General features: G+C 44.0%; 2 protein-coding genes across 6 annotated transcripts in view; one reads left to right on the forward strand and one right to left on the reverse strand.

Annotated features, from left to right (window-relative positions):
* The window catches only part of arih1 (ariadne ubiquitin-conjugating enzyme E2 binding protein homolog 1 (Drosophila)), a 40,965-nt gene extending 25,628 nt beyond the window's left edge, over positions 1-15,337 (reverse strand). For both annotated transcript variants that reach the window (XM_063197385.1, XM_063197384.1), the window contains exons 1-3: positions 14,846-15,337; positions 8,959-9,026; positions 8,575-8,719 (exon numbers count right to left, since the gene is read on the reverse strand). In XM_063197385.1, coding sequence (XP_063053455.1) covers positions 8,575-8,719; positions 8,959-9,026; positions 14,846-15,130 — 498 coding nt within the window. In that variant the 5' untranslated portion in view covers positions 15,131-15,337. The remainder of the gene's footprint in view (positions 1-8,574; positions 8,720-8,958; positions 9,027-14,845) is intronic.
* hexa (hexosaminidase A (alpha polypeptide)) overlaps positions 973-18,917 on the forward strand; it is a 31,096-nt gene continuing 13,151 nt past the window's right edge. For 2 of the 4 annotated variants that reach the window (XR_010034628.1, XM_063197381.1), the window contains exons 1-6: positions 15,924-16,243; positions 16,684-16,782; positions 17,075-17,140; positions 17,406-17,452; positions 17,565-17,675; positions 18,304-18,405. Coding sequence is in view for 3 of the 4 variants with exons in the window: in XM_063197381.1 (XP_063053451.1) it covers positions 15,967-16,243; positions 16,684-16,782; positions 17,075-17,140; positions 17,406-17,452; positions 17,565-17,675; positions 18,304-18,405 (702 nt within the window). In the remaining variant the exon portion in view is untranslated. Of the gene's footprint in view, positions 1,062-15,923; positions 16,244-16,683; positions 16,783-17,074; positions 17,141-17,405; positions 17,453-17,564; positions 17,676-18,303; positions 18,406-18,917 lie in introns of those variants that run through there. The other 2 variants (XM_063197383.1, XM_063197382.1) reach the window with 2 other exon arrangements.

The raw sequence follows: 18,917 nt of genomic DNA on the forward strand, positions 1-18,917 counted from the left end.
CTTAGCACTATTCTGGTAGCTTGCTTATTTGAGTGTTCCGCATGTCACCTTACCACAACGCGATACCCACCCATGTGCTGTTACTGACGTGAGGATGAGCATGGCCAAACTCGTTATCGTTTCCAGATCAGAATGCATTTGTTAACCAAGAGCCAGACAGAATATTTCCAGGCAGGCACAGTAACACAGCTGATTGAACACATCAGTTAGCAAGGCAGCCCCTGCACCACACACCAGTTTGCAATGAATGCAAATAAAAGCTGCCCCTTGGGGTGAGGGGTGAACTTGGCCTAACGATTAGGGCTTAGCTGGTCTTAGGATCAGACAGGTCGCCGGTTTGATTACAGAAAAAAATGTGAGTGAGTAAATAAATAGGCCTCTCCTGCTGGCCCCTAAGCCATGGCCAAGGTGACCTTGAGCAAGTTACACAAGCGCCAACATTGAAACTGACATAAATGCCTTCAAAGCCTTGGTATTGGGTAGGATATTGTAGTTACTGCAAATATCCGCACACTTCAGGTCTATTTTTGTGCAAAGAAGCTTTACTTGACTTGCAAGCTTTCAGTCCTTAGACCTTCATCAGGCAGAGCAAATATGCAAATATGACATGGCAACATCTATGAAAGGGGACACGTTTGCACCATGACGCTTTGTCACCACATCAAGGAGGTGTAATGACCATCTTCAGTCTAATCTCAAGTTTGACAAAATATGTAGTCACTGCACTATGCCTTTGTACGGCAGAATAGGCTCAGCACAGGACTCAAGCCAGATTCACCTTAGGGTGATAGACTCTTGGACGGATGCATTGTTAGGCTGCCACTGGATTCCAGTGTGGTCACTTGTCTGTGACATAGAATGAGGTCATTATAGAGCTGTATGACGTGTCCATGGAGATGATTCTAAAACCTCACCTGAGTATTAAGATACTCATTTAGCAGCAGGACACTGAAGAGGTCAGTGGGATTCTTGTTTGCTCCTGGATATTTACAAACGGCTCAGATAGTGTTGAACACAGATGGACAGCAAAAACTGATAAGGTGCCAGATAATCATCATACTGTAAGTACATGAAAATCAACACAGTATTTTGATATAGTAGGCTAGGTCTTAGGTGGGCTACGTGTTAAGAAATTATGAAATTATATACCAGCGTAATTTTTTTTCAGGACTATTAGTAGTGTCCTGAAAGTAGTTTGTAAGTGTGTGTGTGTGCACTCTCACATGAACCCCAGACAATTGCTGCCCTGCGGCAGCCTCCAGAGCTGGTGTGTGAATGCAGGAATGTGTATGTGAATTTGGAAAGCGCTTTGTGACAATTTAACTCAATTGTTGTGATACTGCGCTATATAAATACATGTTGCATTCTATTGTATTGCAATACACATGGCCTCCAGGCAGCTGCCCCCTGAACCTCCTCATTACCTCACTGTGAGTACCTCAATTAGGCCTGGACATAATGTAAATAGAAACAAAGCTTGTCCAAACAATACATGGTGAGAGCAAATTTACAGAGCACCAGAGCAGAATGGCAACAGTAGTGAGGTCTCACTATTGTCAAAATAACACTGTCTCCAAGTTCCTCACGGTAAAGAGAGCCATTACTATAGTAATCACCTAAAATTCACATGGTGATTCATTATTGCTCAATGATGTTCAAATTAAGGTCTCAAAAACAAAGTGACACAGGGCAGGATGTAATTTAGTCCTTTCCCGTAAACCCGTGTTGTCTTATACCATCAGTAGAATACTAAGCTTACAGCAGGACGCAGTTCACTAGTTTTCCAAGTGTATTCAGTCCCATTGAATCTGACGCACACCGGTTGACGCAATCGAATCGATGCAAATTTTATTTGAAAATAGTAAAATTGTATCTTCAATATGGCACAGGTGTTTCATTCATAACCATCTGCAGTGTTGCCCTTCCCAGCATACCAGATAAGGGACCTTAACACAACACACCACAACACAACACAACTCAGTCTGTACCATGTGGCTGCTGGAACACTCCACAGTTTGAATGCACTGACTATGACCTGTTGTGCTGTTATCAGGGCCATCTTTGTCCTCCATACTGGTCAAATACAGAGCAACATGCATCATGGTACTGTACACCTGCTCTGCACTGCTCTGGTCTGGTGCTACAGATATTTGCATCAGCAGCAGTGAGCCCGAGCAGGCCTATATGATTGGTTTAAGCTCATCGCTATACATGGGTTTCCCGATTGTAAACAATCCCTGGCTGCGCGCTCTTCAACCTCTAATTGTTGGAAACTGCTTTCACTCAAAAAACGTGCTCACATGGTTGATAGCTTGATAGGTTGATAGCATCTTGCCCCTCCTCACAGCGTGAATGTTTGTAAATGGGAAAGCTATGTATTCCCATCCCATCACCAAGTTTTTGACAGCGGAAAGTGGGGTTCTACAAGCAGTCATTGTGAGGGGCCTCCTTTCTCAGCAAGTACCCAACATTCACTCCATTTATGGAACTTTTTACCACCAGACACAATGCACTGTGAGCGCAGTTAGATGGAAGGAATGGAGGCAGTATTCGGCTTGCGTACGGGTCCTGTAAACTCATTCAAGTTAACCCAAGTTATTCATTCCTAATGTGGCAGAGCACTGTTCCACACATGTAAATTAAATATTCCGAAACTTGTTTTACACCGAATACTGAAAATATCCCAACTGGAGAGAGGACACCAGAGGAGCACAGATGTGATTATCTTCTTTTCCTTAATTAAGTGCACAACATGGGGACTTGTGTTTTGATGGATGCATCATCTTCATCATGGACTCTGTCCCTTTGTTGTGCACTTAATCAAAAGTAGAAAAGAATCGCATCTGTTCTGCTCTGGTGTCTTCTCTCCAGTGAAGATCATTTGTCGGTTTCTCGTCGATGCACCAGATGATAAAACATAAGCACGCATGGAACTAGCCCTTTACTGAAAATGTCATTTTTGAAACCGGATGGCGCCCTGTACATGTAATTGTGCCCATACGTAGTGAGTTAAATCCCTAAAAGTGATCTAGCTAGCCTTACCCAAACCACACCCATTTGCTCTGAAATTATCACTGCAACAGGCAGAACGTTGTCTGTTATGCAGATATTTACCACTATAATAGGTGAACAGAGCACAATTCACTGTAGTTGATCAAAATACAGCACTAGCACATCAGGAAAGGCAGAGTTGGCTGTATTCCACTCCGGTAGGTTGGATGTGGAACTTGGCAGCTTGTCTTATAAAAATCAGGTCACACGCACAAGCACACTCTCACTCTCTCTTTTGTGTGTGTGTGCGTGTGTGTGTGTGTGTGTGTGTGTGTGTGTGTGTGTGTGTGTGTGTGTGCGTAATGCTGAAGGGCACAGCGTGGGCACATTTGCGTATGCCTCAGATCATCCGTGTGGTGTGTGTTTTGACTTATTGAAGTAGGCCTCCTGCTGATGCAACTCTCAGGTAAAAACAGGTACACCTTCCCTACTAACACCCGGGCAGAGGATGCATGAAGGTGTTTTAATGTCTGACAGACAGACAGGGACATGTTGTTGGCATTGACAATCAAGCACAAGTTACCATCATATATTTTTCTCCTTACGCCACCAAGATAGACTCATAACGTTGACAGTAACTTACTTTTAAAAGTAACATGTTTGGTAGGCATTTCCCTTTACACTTCCGATTAGCCTATAAGCTTAGTTTGTGTTTAAAACTCCCCACAATTTTCACATTTGACTAATGGAACCGTTAAGGGCTGCATTATTTAAAAGATACTTCAGAACAGCTGCACGACACTGAACTACGTTACAAATAAAACAAATTAAAATTAAAACCAGCCAACTGGCCAAATGCTGGTGAAATTTCAGTTTAGTTGGTAGAAAAGACCAACCTACTAGCCACTTTGTCCCATTAGTGAGTGTTTTGTTTGGCTAGTACAATTAACATCTACTAGCCATTTGGGCTGGTGATGAAAAAAGTTAATTTAGGGCCTTGAAAAGAACGTAAGTATGAACAATCTCAGCCAAATATCACAGCTGTTTCCGAGCACTAAGGGGGGGTGGGGGGTTGAGCTGATGATTAAGCACAACAACATACGCAAAACATAGGCCTACATAATCTACATTACCGTTTTGAAGACAAGAACATTGAATTGTGGCGTAGACCTGCATCTTGTAATGTGCACCATAAGTAGGTCAGACTACTCGTCACTGATTGAACCTGTTCACCACTGGCGTAGGCCTACAGCCAGCTATCCTCCTGTACCGACTGTTGTTTATGACAAGGAGTAATCTTGCAAGTCATGCTTGCTTACAGACACTGGTGCTATGGTATGGGAATAATGCGTCCCACTTCAAAACAACAAGTCCCGGGGCTTCCAGCGAGTCTAGGGCCTGATCTCGGCTACTTAATCTCCAGACAATGTTAATGAGCAGAACACAGGCATATATCACGTAGACATATATTATACGGAGTGACTCACAGACAAAACTTTAGTGGCACATATCAGAAACTACATGGAAACAGAACAGGGAACACCCGCGGAAGGAGTAGAGGCCTGGCGTTACTTCCTCTGTAAACCAGCAAGCTAACAGACTTGGTCCCTTAAGGCTCAGTTATGCTTCCTACTTGTGCCACAGAGTGAGCTTGACGCAGCCATGATGCAGTTAATTCTTGTTTATGCCCTGTTTTGAAGCACGGTCTGCGCGATGTCATTCCACGCTGAAACTGCCTTCAATACAAAGAGTAAACTAGACGTGTCGGTTGTTTTTTTAGCATCACAGACTCGACGAGAATGAAAATGAAACATTAAATCTTTATATCACGTGCATGTTTGATCGCACTGGCAGCCACAGTAGTAGTTTGGAACAAAGAAGTAGCTCATTTGTCGAGGACGAAGCGGAATGTTTCCTCGACCTCGGAACCACTGTTCAACTGTCCAAATAACTTCAGCGTCGTAACTTGCAAGCGCATGTGTTGTCTTCGGTTCGTGTAAATAAATCAAACAACAAAGCACGGGCAACTTATTTAATGAAGAGCTCACAGTCCGTAGACCGACGAAGGTTAGAACAAGGAAGTAGCGCTTGTTCTCGACTCGAGGACAGAGCAGGCTGGTCGAGAGGACCAATCAGAGACCTATTTTCGCCCTTTCACGCCGTCGCTCCCTGCGTCGAGACACAATTTTGGGGAGGTGCCCCGGAGTACCTGCGTGATGGGGGGGGCTTCACTACGTTAACTGCGCGGCTCACTGCATCATGATGCAGTGACGCTGATCTCGAGGCATAAACCACCCTTTAGTCCCAGTGGTGTGTGGCTGATGGCAGTGTAAGACAGTGGGGGAATACAGTCGATAACACTGGGGACACATGCAGACAAAGCGATGTTAAATGTTCAGGGTTTCATTCTGACCGCTCAAGAGTCAATAGGTCGTAGCAGCGAATCAAATCGATTGAAACAAATGTTGTTGATTTGATTAGGTCACCACAGGCAAAATTCACTCCTCATTTGCTTGACATTAAACTTCACCGAATTCGTACCCGTTCGCTTGCCTTCGTCCCACTTTGGCTGAGCGAAGTGAAATTTGCCATTTCATTCCTATGTTGGAAGCAAAATTGTGTACATGTGTCCCCGGTATAAAGTACTGGTTATTGGGCTATTTCTCACACACGCTGGACACGAGTCCAGGTCTACCTGCCAACACGAGTAAACTGCTTTCAGAGACACACACACACACACGACACGCGCATGCACACGCCAAACAAACAAAAAATCAACAACAAAGAAGAATCAAGACGCCATCACCACCTCCAATGGCCACACATCAACCTCTATAATCCATTCCCCCAGTCAAGATTAGAGAAATACAACCACTGACAGTGACTGACAATGACATGACTACGTCCCTTTCACATGACAGGAGGGATTACATTAGCGCAACCAGCAAAAAAAAACAAAAAACCTTGGCCTACAAATAAGTCACACACATCACTTCTTCTTGACTGGAAAATGAAAGATGTACTTGAAGTGGTGCCAGTGTAAACATGCATGAATCTCTCTAGGCCATCTAGTCAGTCGGCCAGAGCCCTTTCCTGCACTGCTCTGCGCTGCGCTGCTTTGTACGTACGCCACTTTGGTAATCCAGTGACGAGATTAAGGGAGAAGGCGGCTCATTAGCAATCCCTTCAGAAGGCCGAGGCAGAGGGAGAGAGAGAGATAGGGAGAGGGAGAGAGGGAGAGAGACTTGCTTCATCTTCAATTCTCTTTGCCACCAACCCCAAACACCCACTTACACACAAAGCCACAACCCTATCTGGCACATCAACAAGATGTTTATGTGTTTATGTTGACTCAGCAATCCCTTCAGAAGGCAAAGGCTGAGAGAGCGAGGCAGCGCTTTGCCTCTTCTGATGACACACGCACACGCACACGCACACGCACACGCACACGCACACGCACACGTTTATGGTGACGCTTCAATCCCTTCAGAACATCAAGGTTGACACTGAAGCACAAGAGAGGGGGAGAGGGAGAGAGGGAGAGGCAGCACCTTGACTTAGCCTGCTATGCCACACAACAGCAACAGCAACAACAGCAGCAAAGCCGCAACAACCCTATCTGGCTGTTGCATCCAACCCTGCTATCAGGCATATCAACGAGGAGCTTCCATGACCTCTCAATCCCTTCAAAAGGAAGAGCAGGAGACAGCGAGACAGCGCCTTGTGATGATATCAACACACAGACACACACACACAGACACACACGTTGTTGTTGATGTTTATGCTAATCATGCAACCCCCCCACACAACCACCACAAAAAAAACATTAGCACACATTTTTGCATTTTTCAGCAAGTGGGCCAAGTGGCACAAGAGATCAATCTCTCCACGCCCCTCTCCAAAACACAGAAACACAACAAATAGCATACATCGCCTATGCTTACGCGCATGCAATTACAAACTCACTCTCTCTACACAATTTCTGTCTTGTTCCCATTTCCCACCTTGCCATTGAGCAGCCTGTAGGCTGTAGCCTAGTAGGTGAAGTAGTAGTAGTGGTGGTAGTGAGGAAGTCACAGAGTCGCAGTGTGAGCGTGTCAGTGTATGTGTGCCAGATGACGTAAAAAAATGCACCCACTATTGATGGCTTTAACTCTAGACTCAAGACGAAGCTGTTCTCAGATGCTTTCCCCTATCTTAAATTCATTCTTATTTTTTATTTTACCGTGTTATCTTAATGTTTTCATTTTTCTTTGATTCTGATTTCTTTCTTTCTTTCTTGTTTTTCTTCTTGCATTTGTTTGTTGTGAAGCACATTGAGTTGCACCTGTGTATGAAATGTGCTATACAAATAAACTTGCCTTGCCTGTGTGTGTGTGTGTGTGTGTGTGTGTGTGTGTGTGTGTGTGTGTGTGTGTGTGTGTGTGTGTGTGTGTGTGTGTGTGTGTGTGTGTGTGTGTGTGTGTGTGTGTGTGTGTGTGTGTGTGTGTGTGTGTGTGTGTGTGTGTGTGTGTGTGTGTCAGATGGTCTAATGCTTTGAGTCTAAAGAGAGTTGATGGGCAGCAGAACAGGCAGGGTGTGTGGCTAAGCTGCATCTGTGCGGCTGGTCCAAGGACGAGTGGGGGCTTTAAAAAGCCTGACAAGACCCCACCCCAGCGAGGTCAGGGATCAGCACTGGACAGGGCACGGGACTGATCTGTAACCTCTGGCAACTGAATGACAGCACCACATGGCCACAGACATAAGTAGAGTAGTACACGCTGATGACAACAACATTCTCTTGGAGAACTTTCACAAATCTCACCTGAGGCCACTGTGTTACACACAGACCAACACTAAAACAATTTTCAGTGGAGTGCCATATTTAAATATGCAACTTTTGTCACACACAGCACATCAACAGTGACATGAGCTAGTGGCTCAGTAAAAGAGTACGCCAGGGACAGTGGGCTCATTCCAAACAGGTTCAAGTACCATTTAAGAAGGTGCCATATACACTAATGAGGCAAGTATCGAATCGCACCTCACAGCTATTTTAATCTATAAGACCCAACACTACAGACGTCAACATGTGCTGCAACTACTTGAGCTGTGAAAAGTAAATAACAAAAGAACGAAAAGCTTAATGCTGCCATTATTGACAGTGTCATTATACTATTATAATTATGGATTTGGAGTAAAGAACCATGTCAGTGAGTGACAAAATTAGCCAGCTTCTCTGACAAAAAAGAGGATGGGGAAGAAATCAAAATTTAAGGAAATGGGGTGAAGGAGAAGGAGCGAAGGAGAGATACAAAGAAAGAGAAAATGAGAGTGGGAGAGAAAGGAGGACAAAGAGGTTTAGAAGGAAAAGAGGCCACCACAGCAACAGGGGAACTACTGGGAGGAGAGAGAGAGAGAGAGCGAAAGAGAGAGAGAGCGCGAGAGAGAGAGAGAGAGAGAGAGACAGACAGACAGACAGACAGACAGACAGACAGACAGACAGACAGACAGACAGACAGACAGACAGACAGACAGACAGACAGACAGACAGACAGACAGACAAAGATAGGCCATGACTGTGTAGGCAGGCAGGGCACTGACCGAGTTGGGGTAGTTGAGATAGCAGATCTGGCACGGTATGTCCAGGCCAGAGGAGCGCGTGTTGACCAGGCGCGTCCGCGACTTCTTGCTGGGGTTGATGACATGGCACTCGGAGAACAGCTTGTCCAGGTTCCCATCAAAGTACCTGTTGGGGAGTGGAGGGGAGGCGATGGGGGCGTCACAGATTGGAGAAATCTCAAGCTCCACTCAGGGGCCTCGGAACAAGCAGATGAGGCAATGCACTGATGCAATCCATGTACAACTACTAGACATGCACACAAAGTTTTGCTCCAGAAACGCACCCTGTTTGTTCATCCATGCGTACACACACGTACACACACGCACGCACACGCGCACACACACACGCACACACACAAAACTTGCCTTTCCATCAGCTTCTCTTTGTCCCAGTTGAAGTGACTGAGGAGTATCCTCGTTATTGTGGCTGGATTCTGTGGGAGACACAAAGAGCAGGTAAGCATGTGAATTAACAACTAAATCAACCCACATCTAAAGCTCATAACTCACAACTGTACACAGGGGGGAGTCACCAGGCCCCCATGTACAAACCCCAACTCCGGTGAAGTTGGGACGTTTGGTAAACAGTGAGTAAAATCAAAATGCTATCATTTTCAAAACATTCAATCTATTCATTAGATGGAGAATAGTGAAAAGACAACATATTAAGTGTTAAAACCGAGAAAAAATATTCTTTTGGGGGATAAATCCAACACGTCTCAAAAGAGTTGGGACGGGGACGATAAATGGCAGCAAATGTCGAGGAAGACTAAAAACAAAACAAAAGACAACACTTAACAGTTAAATACATTAACCGATGAGATGATTTTATATAAAAAACAGTGTTAATTCCTATCTTGGACATGATTTCACCAGCTTAAATGGTGGGTGTATTCCTTGTCATGTTTTGCAATGTTTTCCTTTCTGTAGTGCTTACAGTGTGACAGGTCCTGACCAAAAGCCCACCATTTTATCACCTGCTGGTCCTTATGATGGAGCCAAACTGTTAAAACATAGTAGAGAATGCAATTTGACCTTACTATGTGGCAGTAATCGAAGATCTGCCTTCAAAATATAATGCATGAGTGGCTTTCCATGCTGTTTAAAACCCATTCATACCATTCAGCACTGTATTTAACTCTACAGATGAGTGAGAACATCTTAACCAATGCACTACTGCACCCGCGTGCCATCATGGAGGCTGACTTTTGAAGTTAGCACTAACACAAGTTGGATGGTCCATTTTCACTGTAGCACAGGATGTGCAATGCTCTATTATTGTCAAAAAGAATGGACTTCTACAACTTCTGCTGACTTCTGTAAGCAAAGGACAGTTTCCCATGTCTTCTGGGTTTATTTCAAGTGAGCTCAGGTGCTTAGGAGAATGTTACACCCCTGTATCATTTGCATGCATTAAGCATTCTTAATATGGTCAATTTTCAATAGCTCTAGCACTCCAGGAATTAGAGTGAGACTACAGCCAATATATATTTCATGATGTCATGAACCTATACAATGATTTTAGTAACAAAAATATGTCTTATATACACTCAATCGTGGTAAATCAAAGGGAATTCAAAAATGTATGTAATAACTATGGTAATTATTCCCTTTGCATCTTTAATTCTGAGTGACTCAGCCTCTCTGTGATGATCTTATACCTGGACACCTATATTGTCCGTCAGTACAATTAATTTTGAAATGTTCTTCTTTGTTGTTTTATCTTATTTGGATGTTTACTAAATTTCACTGATCCCCGTCCCAACTTATTTGAGACGTGTTGGATTTATCAAATTAGAAATGAGTACATATGTCCCCCAAAAGAATATTTTTTCTCGGTTTTAACACTTAATATGTTGTCTTTTCACTATTCTCCATCTAATGAATAGATTTAATGTTTTGAAAATGATAGCATTTTGATTTTATTCACTGTTTACCAAACGTCCCAACTTCACCGGAGTTGGGGTTTGTATATAGGGTGCCCACACATAGTGCTATTTATGAAGATATATGGGGGATACAGAGAGACAGAGAGAGAGAGAGAGAGAGAGAGAGAGAGAGAGAGAGAGCGCGAGAGAGCGAGAGAGAGAGCGCGCGAGAGAGCGAGATCACCCTCATCTGAGGCCAGGCAGTGCACACACAACAGACACCGGAGTACATAGTGAATGTACTTCTTCCAATGTACTTCTTCAACAATGGAGTGTGCCATTATACACCTTAGCAGCACAGTCCTGTTCCACAAAAAAACACTCAACGCAAGGATGGCACTGGGAGTGAATAAGCTGCACTGTCTTGCCACGGCACAGCACAGCAGGGGACGGCACGGCATGTCACGTCACCCAACAAGGCAACCTCAGTCTAGACTGTTCTCCACTGGTGGAAGAAGGTACCAGCTGCAACGAGACCAGAGCAGGGTCATCCCAGAGTAAAGTCTTCCCTTTTCTGAGAGCTTCCGACTAACCTAACTTCCAATTAAGTTACTGACAGCAGCTTGTGCCCTGGCCTGAACAAACTCTGCTTTGCCTTTCCATAGCGTTGCAGTGCTTGTTCATTAGCTTGTTGACATCCTGTTACAACGCAATTTGAATAAAAGTGTATTGCAAGTGTGATGCAAGCTTAACCACCCCAGCCACCTACATCGCAAAATCTCCAAGACTGCTACTCAAACCTGCTAATCAAATCAAGACTTGTCACAACACTTGGTGAAATAATACAGGGCGCGTTGAGTTCTTATCCTCAAAAAAAGAGGGGTGGGGGGCTGGGTTTTTGTACTTCTTCAACTCTGGCTTTTGATCAGTTGCTGATATTGCTGACATTGTGTCTGCAAAAACTGATCAGTCAGTCAGACCATTAAATCTAAGAGCCAGGTCTTCACAATGTACACTTGCTTTCCAACCCCTGTTCTGCTTCAGTTCAGTTCAGTTGTTGAGTAGATAGAAGACTGAATTACTTTAGTTTGAGATTTAGTGACACGTGCGCAAATCACAGATGGGCCGTTGGGAATGATACAGTAATTCTGGTGAGAACTTAAGCAGAGGGAGAAAAAAAATCTGGTGCAACAATAACATCTGGGTGGGTTAGGCTAGGCCCCATCAAAAAAATAAAACTTATTATGAAGAAAAGGCAGCCGGGGCAACACTGTATTGAAAACAATGGAATCGAGAGACTCGCCTGCCATTCGACTGACCCGGGTTCGATTCCCGACCCGGGTCCTTTGCCGACCCCTCCCCGTCTCTCTCCCCATTTGGTTCCTGTCTACCTCTCATGCTGTCCTGTCCATAATTAAGTCTAAAAAGACCACACAAAAAAAAACAATGGAATCGAACTTTGGTGCAGCAGTGCTCTGCACTCAGCATTCTGAGTTTTGAACCCTAATTCTACACAGCAGACAGGTCTCAATGAGGTGTTTTATGACTGTCCATTGCCAAAGGCTGTCATAGCTGCTTTTGTTAAAATAAATAAAAAAAAGATACCTTTCTACACCAAATGAAATCAAAATTCTTTTGATTTCAGCATTTCATCCATAGCTTTCATTGCCAATGGATGTAGCCTAGAGGTTAAGGTGTGTGAGCAGCACAAGGCACAGGCGTATAGCAGTCTAGATAGGCAGCAACCCCCCCACCACCACCACACACACACACGCACGCACGCACACGCACGCGCACACACACACACACACACACACACACACACACACACACACACACACACACACACGCACGCGCACACACACACACACACACACACACACACACACACACACACACACACACACACACACACACACACACTAGTCGCCAGACTAGACATCTCAAGACAGGCCTGCCTGAAACAGCTGCTTCCACCTGGCCCATTCAGCAGGGAAAAGCATCGGACACACACATCAAGACACCCACACAGCATCAACAATGGATGGAAGAGGAAGCCATGACCCAACTCCAGTCCTGAAGGCTGGATGACTTGCCATTCCCGTGTGTGTGTGTGTGTGTGTGTGTGTGTGTGTGTGTGTGTGTGTGTGTGTGTGTGTGTGTGTGTGTGTGTGTGTGTGTGTGTGTGTGTGTGTGTGTGTGTATAATAAGAGACAAAACCTGCGGTACTCCGTAATGTTTGAATCGGATTATTGTGATTTAGTTTCTGTTTAAAAGACCAGTATTCAAAGCTACGCCTACCTGGCATTGTTGCAGTTAATGAGTCATACTAAAATGAATTGTGCTCTCAGGCTATCTGACAAAGCCTCACTGTAAAGAAGATGGAAATAAATAGCCCCGTCATTGCAGGTCTGGTCTGAGTTAAATGTAACGTCATCTTATGGTGACTGCAGTAGAAAGAACATGGCTTTGTAAGACAGATGTGGGTTTTTTTGTAAGGCAAGTAGCTTAAGCAACTCCTATTACGAATTTCTGGTCTGAATGAATAAGAAAATGACACAGTCAATCCTCTGTACCACCACAGCAGACACCACTTTTACAACAGTAATCGCTTTCTTCTCTTACAGAGCTTTGCTTACCAGCGCGGTAAAGATGATTGAAAGTATGGGGTTGCCTGCCAAGTAGATGGTCTTAATGAGTCACTTCCTCTTCAGTAAAGATGGCCAGGCAGTACAGTGACCCAGACAGTGATATGTGTGGGTAAGCAACAGTACAAGATTCAGCCAGAATATGTAGTTCTATGAACCAAAATGTTTGGCAGAGGTGATGGGACTAATCATGATTACTTTGTAAATGAACATAACGAGGGGTGAAGAGAGGTCACTGCCGGTGTATCATTTAATATAAAGTGTGTCTGTCTACACCAAGACAAAAGAAGCAGGTCAAGTTACTGGGGAATGCAGCACGTTTTCGTCAGGGTTGTCACTGAGTCGCGGTTCTGCAACAAAATATCTAAATCAAAATATTCCAGATGGAATACCCTAGGCTAGCTGGTAAACCTAGTCCGATCATTACGGTAGTTTACCTACCAATTGGTGTGTCAACACTGTCAGTTGAATGATTAAAAGTTCTGACGTTTTGTAAATAAATATATTGTTGATTAATACAATCTAGACTGGCCTCAGACAACACATTTTGAATTATTTGTCAGTTAAAAATAGCGCAAACTGCCATTAGCCTATGAGGTTTTAGTTCCGCCATATTGTTGGAAAGACAGAGCAGGCAGCTAGGTTATCCATCACTTTGCTAATCATAACGTCATGAACAATCCCCCCTAAGCATTTCACTTCAGTGAAAGTACAGCGGTAAAACAACATCGTATAGACATAGTTTGTTTGGCTTGTTACAAGATAAGATTAGGTGCAACGCTGTGCTGGACATGTATGTCTCCATTATTGTCCAGCACTAAGGACGTCTTGTCTAGGGTTGTGTACGGTTGTAAGGTAAGGGGATTGATACTCCCAACTGAGTTCGCTCCCGGACGTGCGGTCCCGGACGTGCGGTCCCAGGTGTTTCTATCACTCCCGGACGTGCGGTCCCACCCGATTATATTTCACGTATTATCATATACTGCCACATACAAGCAATTTAGGGTTAGGTTTAGGGTTAGGGTTAGGGTTAGGTTTAGGGTTAGGTTTAGGGTTAGGGTTAAGGTTAGGGTTAGAAACAAAAAACTAACATCAACAAGATAACTGGCTCCGTCATATGGCGGTGGTACCGATAGTCTGGCTAGTGGGAGCGAGATGAAATGGGAGCGTCCTGAGATGGGAGCGTCAACCTGGGAATCGGTTGTAAAATATCGCTAACTTGCTAGCAAGCTACTCGGGTTGCCAGGCAAACGGATGGAATGGCATGCTAACAATCGCCATCAATATTTTTAAGTTTTGCTAACAATTTGGGTAGAGCTATTTATGTGCGAGTCCAACGCTCTGTTTCTCCAGCCCTATTTTAGTAGACCAACTTACGAGCGCCTGCTAGCACTAAGAAGTTTGGCAGGTAGCTACCAGTGGCCCAGTTATGCGCATAGCTGGTCACTGCTTTAGCAAGGAAACGACAGTAATCTTGCCTGCTAGTTCGATGACATGTTTGAAAGATTCAACCCACAAGACTAAAAAACCTGGATAACTTCTCTTGTTTCTTGACTAGCTAGCTAAAATGTAATGCTAGCATAAGTGAACAAGGGCTGACCCCATTTTACAAATTCCTCACTTAGCCACCAGAGGCAAAAAAAAAAAACACTTTGCAATTCATTTCAAATGCAAGGCTCCACAACTTTCTTGCGTCCAAAGCAACACAAACAACTTGTACATCTAATACCCACTTACCTGTATGACCTCATTGACCTCCCTGATACACTCCACCATATGTTGAAGAATCTGTTCAGCTGTGAGTACTTCGAAACGGTAGTCCTCTTCATCTTGACCAGGCCCGAGGCCGCTTCCCCCTGTTTCCCCACACTCATCTCGCTCGCCACCGGCCACAACTGGATCGACCAACTCAACCTCCCCCAGTTCCAGGTTGTCGTCTTCAGGCTCCTCTTCAGCGCTATCCTCGCTACATTCCTCGTCGTCGTCATATTCATAGCAGTTATAACCCTCGTCCGAGTCCATTACTAGGTTAACTTCCGATTATGACAAGCCGAGTTACAAAGGAGTTTTGGTACGTTACACCACGATATAATGAGGTACCAAAACAAAACAAAACAGGAAAAGTGTTTCGCTGAGTGGCCAGTAGTACAGATTTTCAGCTGCGGAGAAAATAACAACACAAGCGTCGCTGCTGCTGAGCCAACAAAGAGACGCAGCGTCATGAACTGACGGCCCTTCTACGTCACATGAGTGAAAATGTAGTTCAGCCAATGCCATGAGCGGAGTTTAAATAGAGTAGATTGAAAACACATCCTTGCGCATGGTTATTGTTGTAAGGGCTGTGGTTGTACCTGGGTTAAAAAAAAAAGTTAATGAACAGAACATCGAATGAATTATATATTAATTGATATGAACGCGAAAATAGTAAAATCTTAGACCTAGGCTACAGCATTTTCATGTTTGGCTTTTGTAACTCTCCCTTTCTAAAACCTCTACCACAATCACATTTAGTGGACGTGTTATGTGTTTGTTTGTTTTTTGCTACTTTCCCTGTGTCGATTCCATTCTGGTATAATGTAATGTCATAGCCAGCAAAATAACGTTTGTCATGCATATCTTCAGAGACTTCAAAGACATACATTGGGAGCTTATACAATCCTAAATTGGTAGGATGCTCTGACAAGCTCTTTTTGATAGAAGCTGTTTTCGACTATTCACTGCCATCCTTTGATGTTTACCCCAGTCACGTGTACTGTTCGGCTATTGTGTGTCACATGACCACATTTCTCACTATATTTCCGCACTCTTCATGTCCAGGAGCGCACGTCCAAGAGCGCGCACACACATCCCATGAAATAATGTGTCGTTTCTGTTTTCACAGACCGACAGTGCCTATGCTTAGTAAGCCGCACATTTGGTTATTTTTTGTTGTAGCTGTTAAAGCGGTGTCCGTCAACGGGGTATGGCCAATGCCTCAGAAGATGAGCAGTTTCGTTGAGCGCTACCCTATCTCACCTCAGGCTTTCACTTTCCAGTACACACCTGGCTCGGTCGCTCAGTCTGGCTGCTCAGTTCTAGACTCAGCCTTCAAGAGGTACTTCAAGCTAATCTTCCCAGATGAGCTCAGACAACCAGGTAGGTTTTGTGAACCATCTAGAGCTCCATGGAATTTCGGATAACTGCACAGAACTGCTCTTGGCCTTTGAACTTTTTGAACGTCCTTGAAGGATTGGGTATAGAGGCTGATGAGAATCATTCATTATACAAAACTGTACCGAATAGTTCAAAGACCATGCCATTCTCAAATATTGTTTTACCGAGAGAAAAGTCCTTTCAGGACCTCAGTATTTGCATGAAGATGTATCTGGATAAGGGTGTTCAGCAGCTAATGCACATTGGCATTAGCCTACCATATAATCTTGTATGCAATTTGTGTCATTACACATTTATGAACACAACAGTCCAATGTGGTTTCCTGTAGTCAGCAGTACAATAAGCAGCAACTGCAGCAAAGTATGACAATGGTAATTCATTAGCCTACAAGTACTGTAATAAAGAAGTTCTATGGTTTTCAGGTGTGCATTTTGGGCCCTTGGCAAAGCCATTTACAGTCCAAGTGGGAGTTTCTGAGGGCAACTGTGATGGCTACCCCAGCGAGAGCTCGAAGGAAAGCTGTGAGTAGCCTACTGCAACTGCACTTACCTTGTCTGGCTTTGCCTTACAGAAGAGTCAGGAGTCCTTATTTTTTTAAGAAAATGAGGCCTTCCGGCTCTTCTATTGGATGATTGACCTCTGAACTTAACCTGATTTACTCTTGAACCCGCTTCTTAGTATACCCACCTGTTCTTAACCACTTGAGATTATTAAGAGAAAAGGGTGCCGTCCACTTTGTCTCTGGCACTGTGAGGGCTGTGGCGGATGAAGAGGCTGTCGTATCTGACCTTGGTGGACTGGTTTGTGTTTCAGACAGGCTGAGTGTGTCATCTGGGGTGGCGACTGTGCGCGCAGAGATGGTGTGGGGAGCATTGAGAGGTATGGACACTCACCACGGTATAAATAACAATCCCCTTATGTTAGACTGACTGTTGTACTTATTGCACGGCAATATTTAAAATATTTAAAAGGTTATACTAGTAGGTTATACTAGTAGGTTATACTTCTATCGAGTAGAAGAGTAGAGTACCATTTATTAATCCTGAGGGAAATCAAGGTGTCCAAATGCATAAATGTCCTAATGCATAATGTCTACGATTTTATTTGCTCAATTAATCTAAATGTATTGAAATGTTGTTCTCAGGTTTGGAGTCCCTCAGTCAGTTAGTCTACCAAGACGATTATGGAGTTGTAAGTATGGCTCATAGTAGCTAAAGTCTTGTGAGCTTCATAGTAATAACATGACAAGTATGTATGTCTTCCTGACCTTCGTTGTGCGTGTTGGTATGTCTGTTTTTCTCAGCATTACATCAACAAAACTGAGATTGAGGACTTTCCCAGATTTCCATTTCGTGGACTGCTATTGGATACCTCTCGACACTACCTACCGCTATACGCCATTATGGAGACTCTGGTAATAGCCTCTTGCGAAGCACACATCATCAACAGTCTTTTATCACATATGCATTGTATTCACCTGGAATGTGAAAATCCAACACCTTTGTCTCCAGTTCTCACCATGCTCAGCAGATGCATCACAGGGTGGTTGAGAATACATGAAGATCATTGATAATAACTGAATGTCATTCCATATGGTGGGGTAATAACAGAGTTATGCAGTAGCAGTAATCTATCACCTTTGCCAATCAGGCAAGATATTAGTACCAGTAATGTAGGACTGCCTTTGCATTGGGCATACTGCACATAACAGGTTTGCCATGAACTTTAACACATGTTGTTATAACATGTATTTTTAACACTTTTTAGGTGTCTTGTTATTTTATGCTACGTCTTCTTTTACCATGTGTTGGACAATGCTGTCAGTGTTGCAATTGTACACTGCACCTAGATGTCTTTGTTTATTATCTAAATTTAGCTACTGATTACTTGTATACTGCTGTACTTTCCTGTGCTGACCCCCTACTCTCTGTACTTGCTTGAATTTTCTCCTTGTAAGTCGCTTAGGTCAAAGGTGTCTGCTAAATGTAATGTAATGTTATGTTATGTTATGTAATGTAAAATGAATACATTACTTCTGGCAGGATGCCATGTCATACACCAAGCTGAATGTGTTCCACTGGCACATCGTGGATGACCCTTCCTTCCCGTATCAGAGCAAGCTCTTTCCTGACCTCAGTAACAAGGTAATGTGTCTTTTTTTTCTTTTTCATGCCTTTACTCGGACAGGACAGTGACAGAGTATGACAGAAAAGAAGGGGGAGAGAGACAGAGGGTCAGAATCAACAACACCTTAGCCCAGTGAGTCACTGTGCCCCTGTAGTTAAGTGGAGTACATTGGCCCTGCCGGGACTGGAACTTCTGGTGTACCATACTGGGACTCTCTGCTACACCAAAGAGCCAGCCTTCAGGGCCCAGGGTACCAAACTGGGGCTCTGACCACTACACCAAAGGGCCAGGCCTGTTGGCATGATAGTCAGAAGAACACACCCACAACCCTAGTGATGGGCACATTCCATCATGGCCCCCTACAGCAAGGTTTCTTTAATTTGTTTTCATTTGATCCCCGTTAGCTTGTCAAAGCAACCACTATTCTTTCTGGGGTCACTCATATTCAAATACAAGACACAAATACACATATAAGATACACAGGACGACAAGGTAATGTCTATCTCTAATGTCTATGTCTATGACTGAG

This window comes from Engraulis encrasicolus, chromosome 4 (assembly GCF_034702125.1).
Source record: "Engraulis encrasicolus isolate BLACKSEA-1 chromosome 4, IST_EnEncr_1.0, whole genome shotgun sequence".
Taxonomy (NCBI): Eukaryota; Metazoa; Chordata; class Actinopteri; order Clupeiformes; family Engraulidae; genus Engraulis; species Engraulis encrasicolus.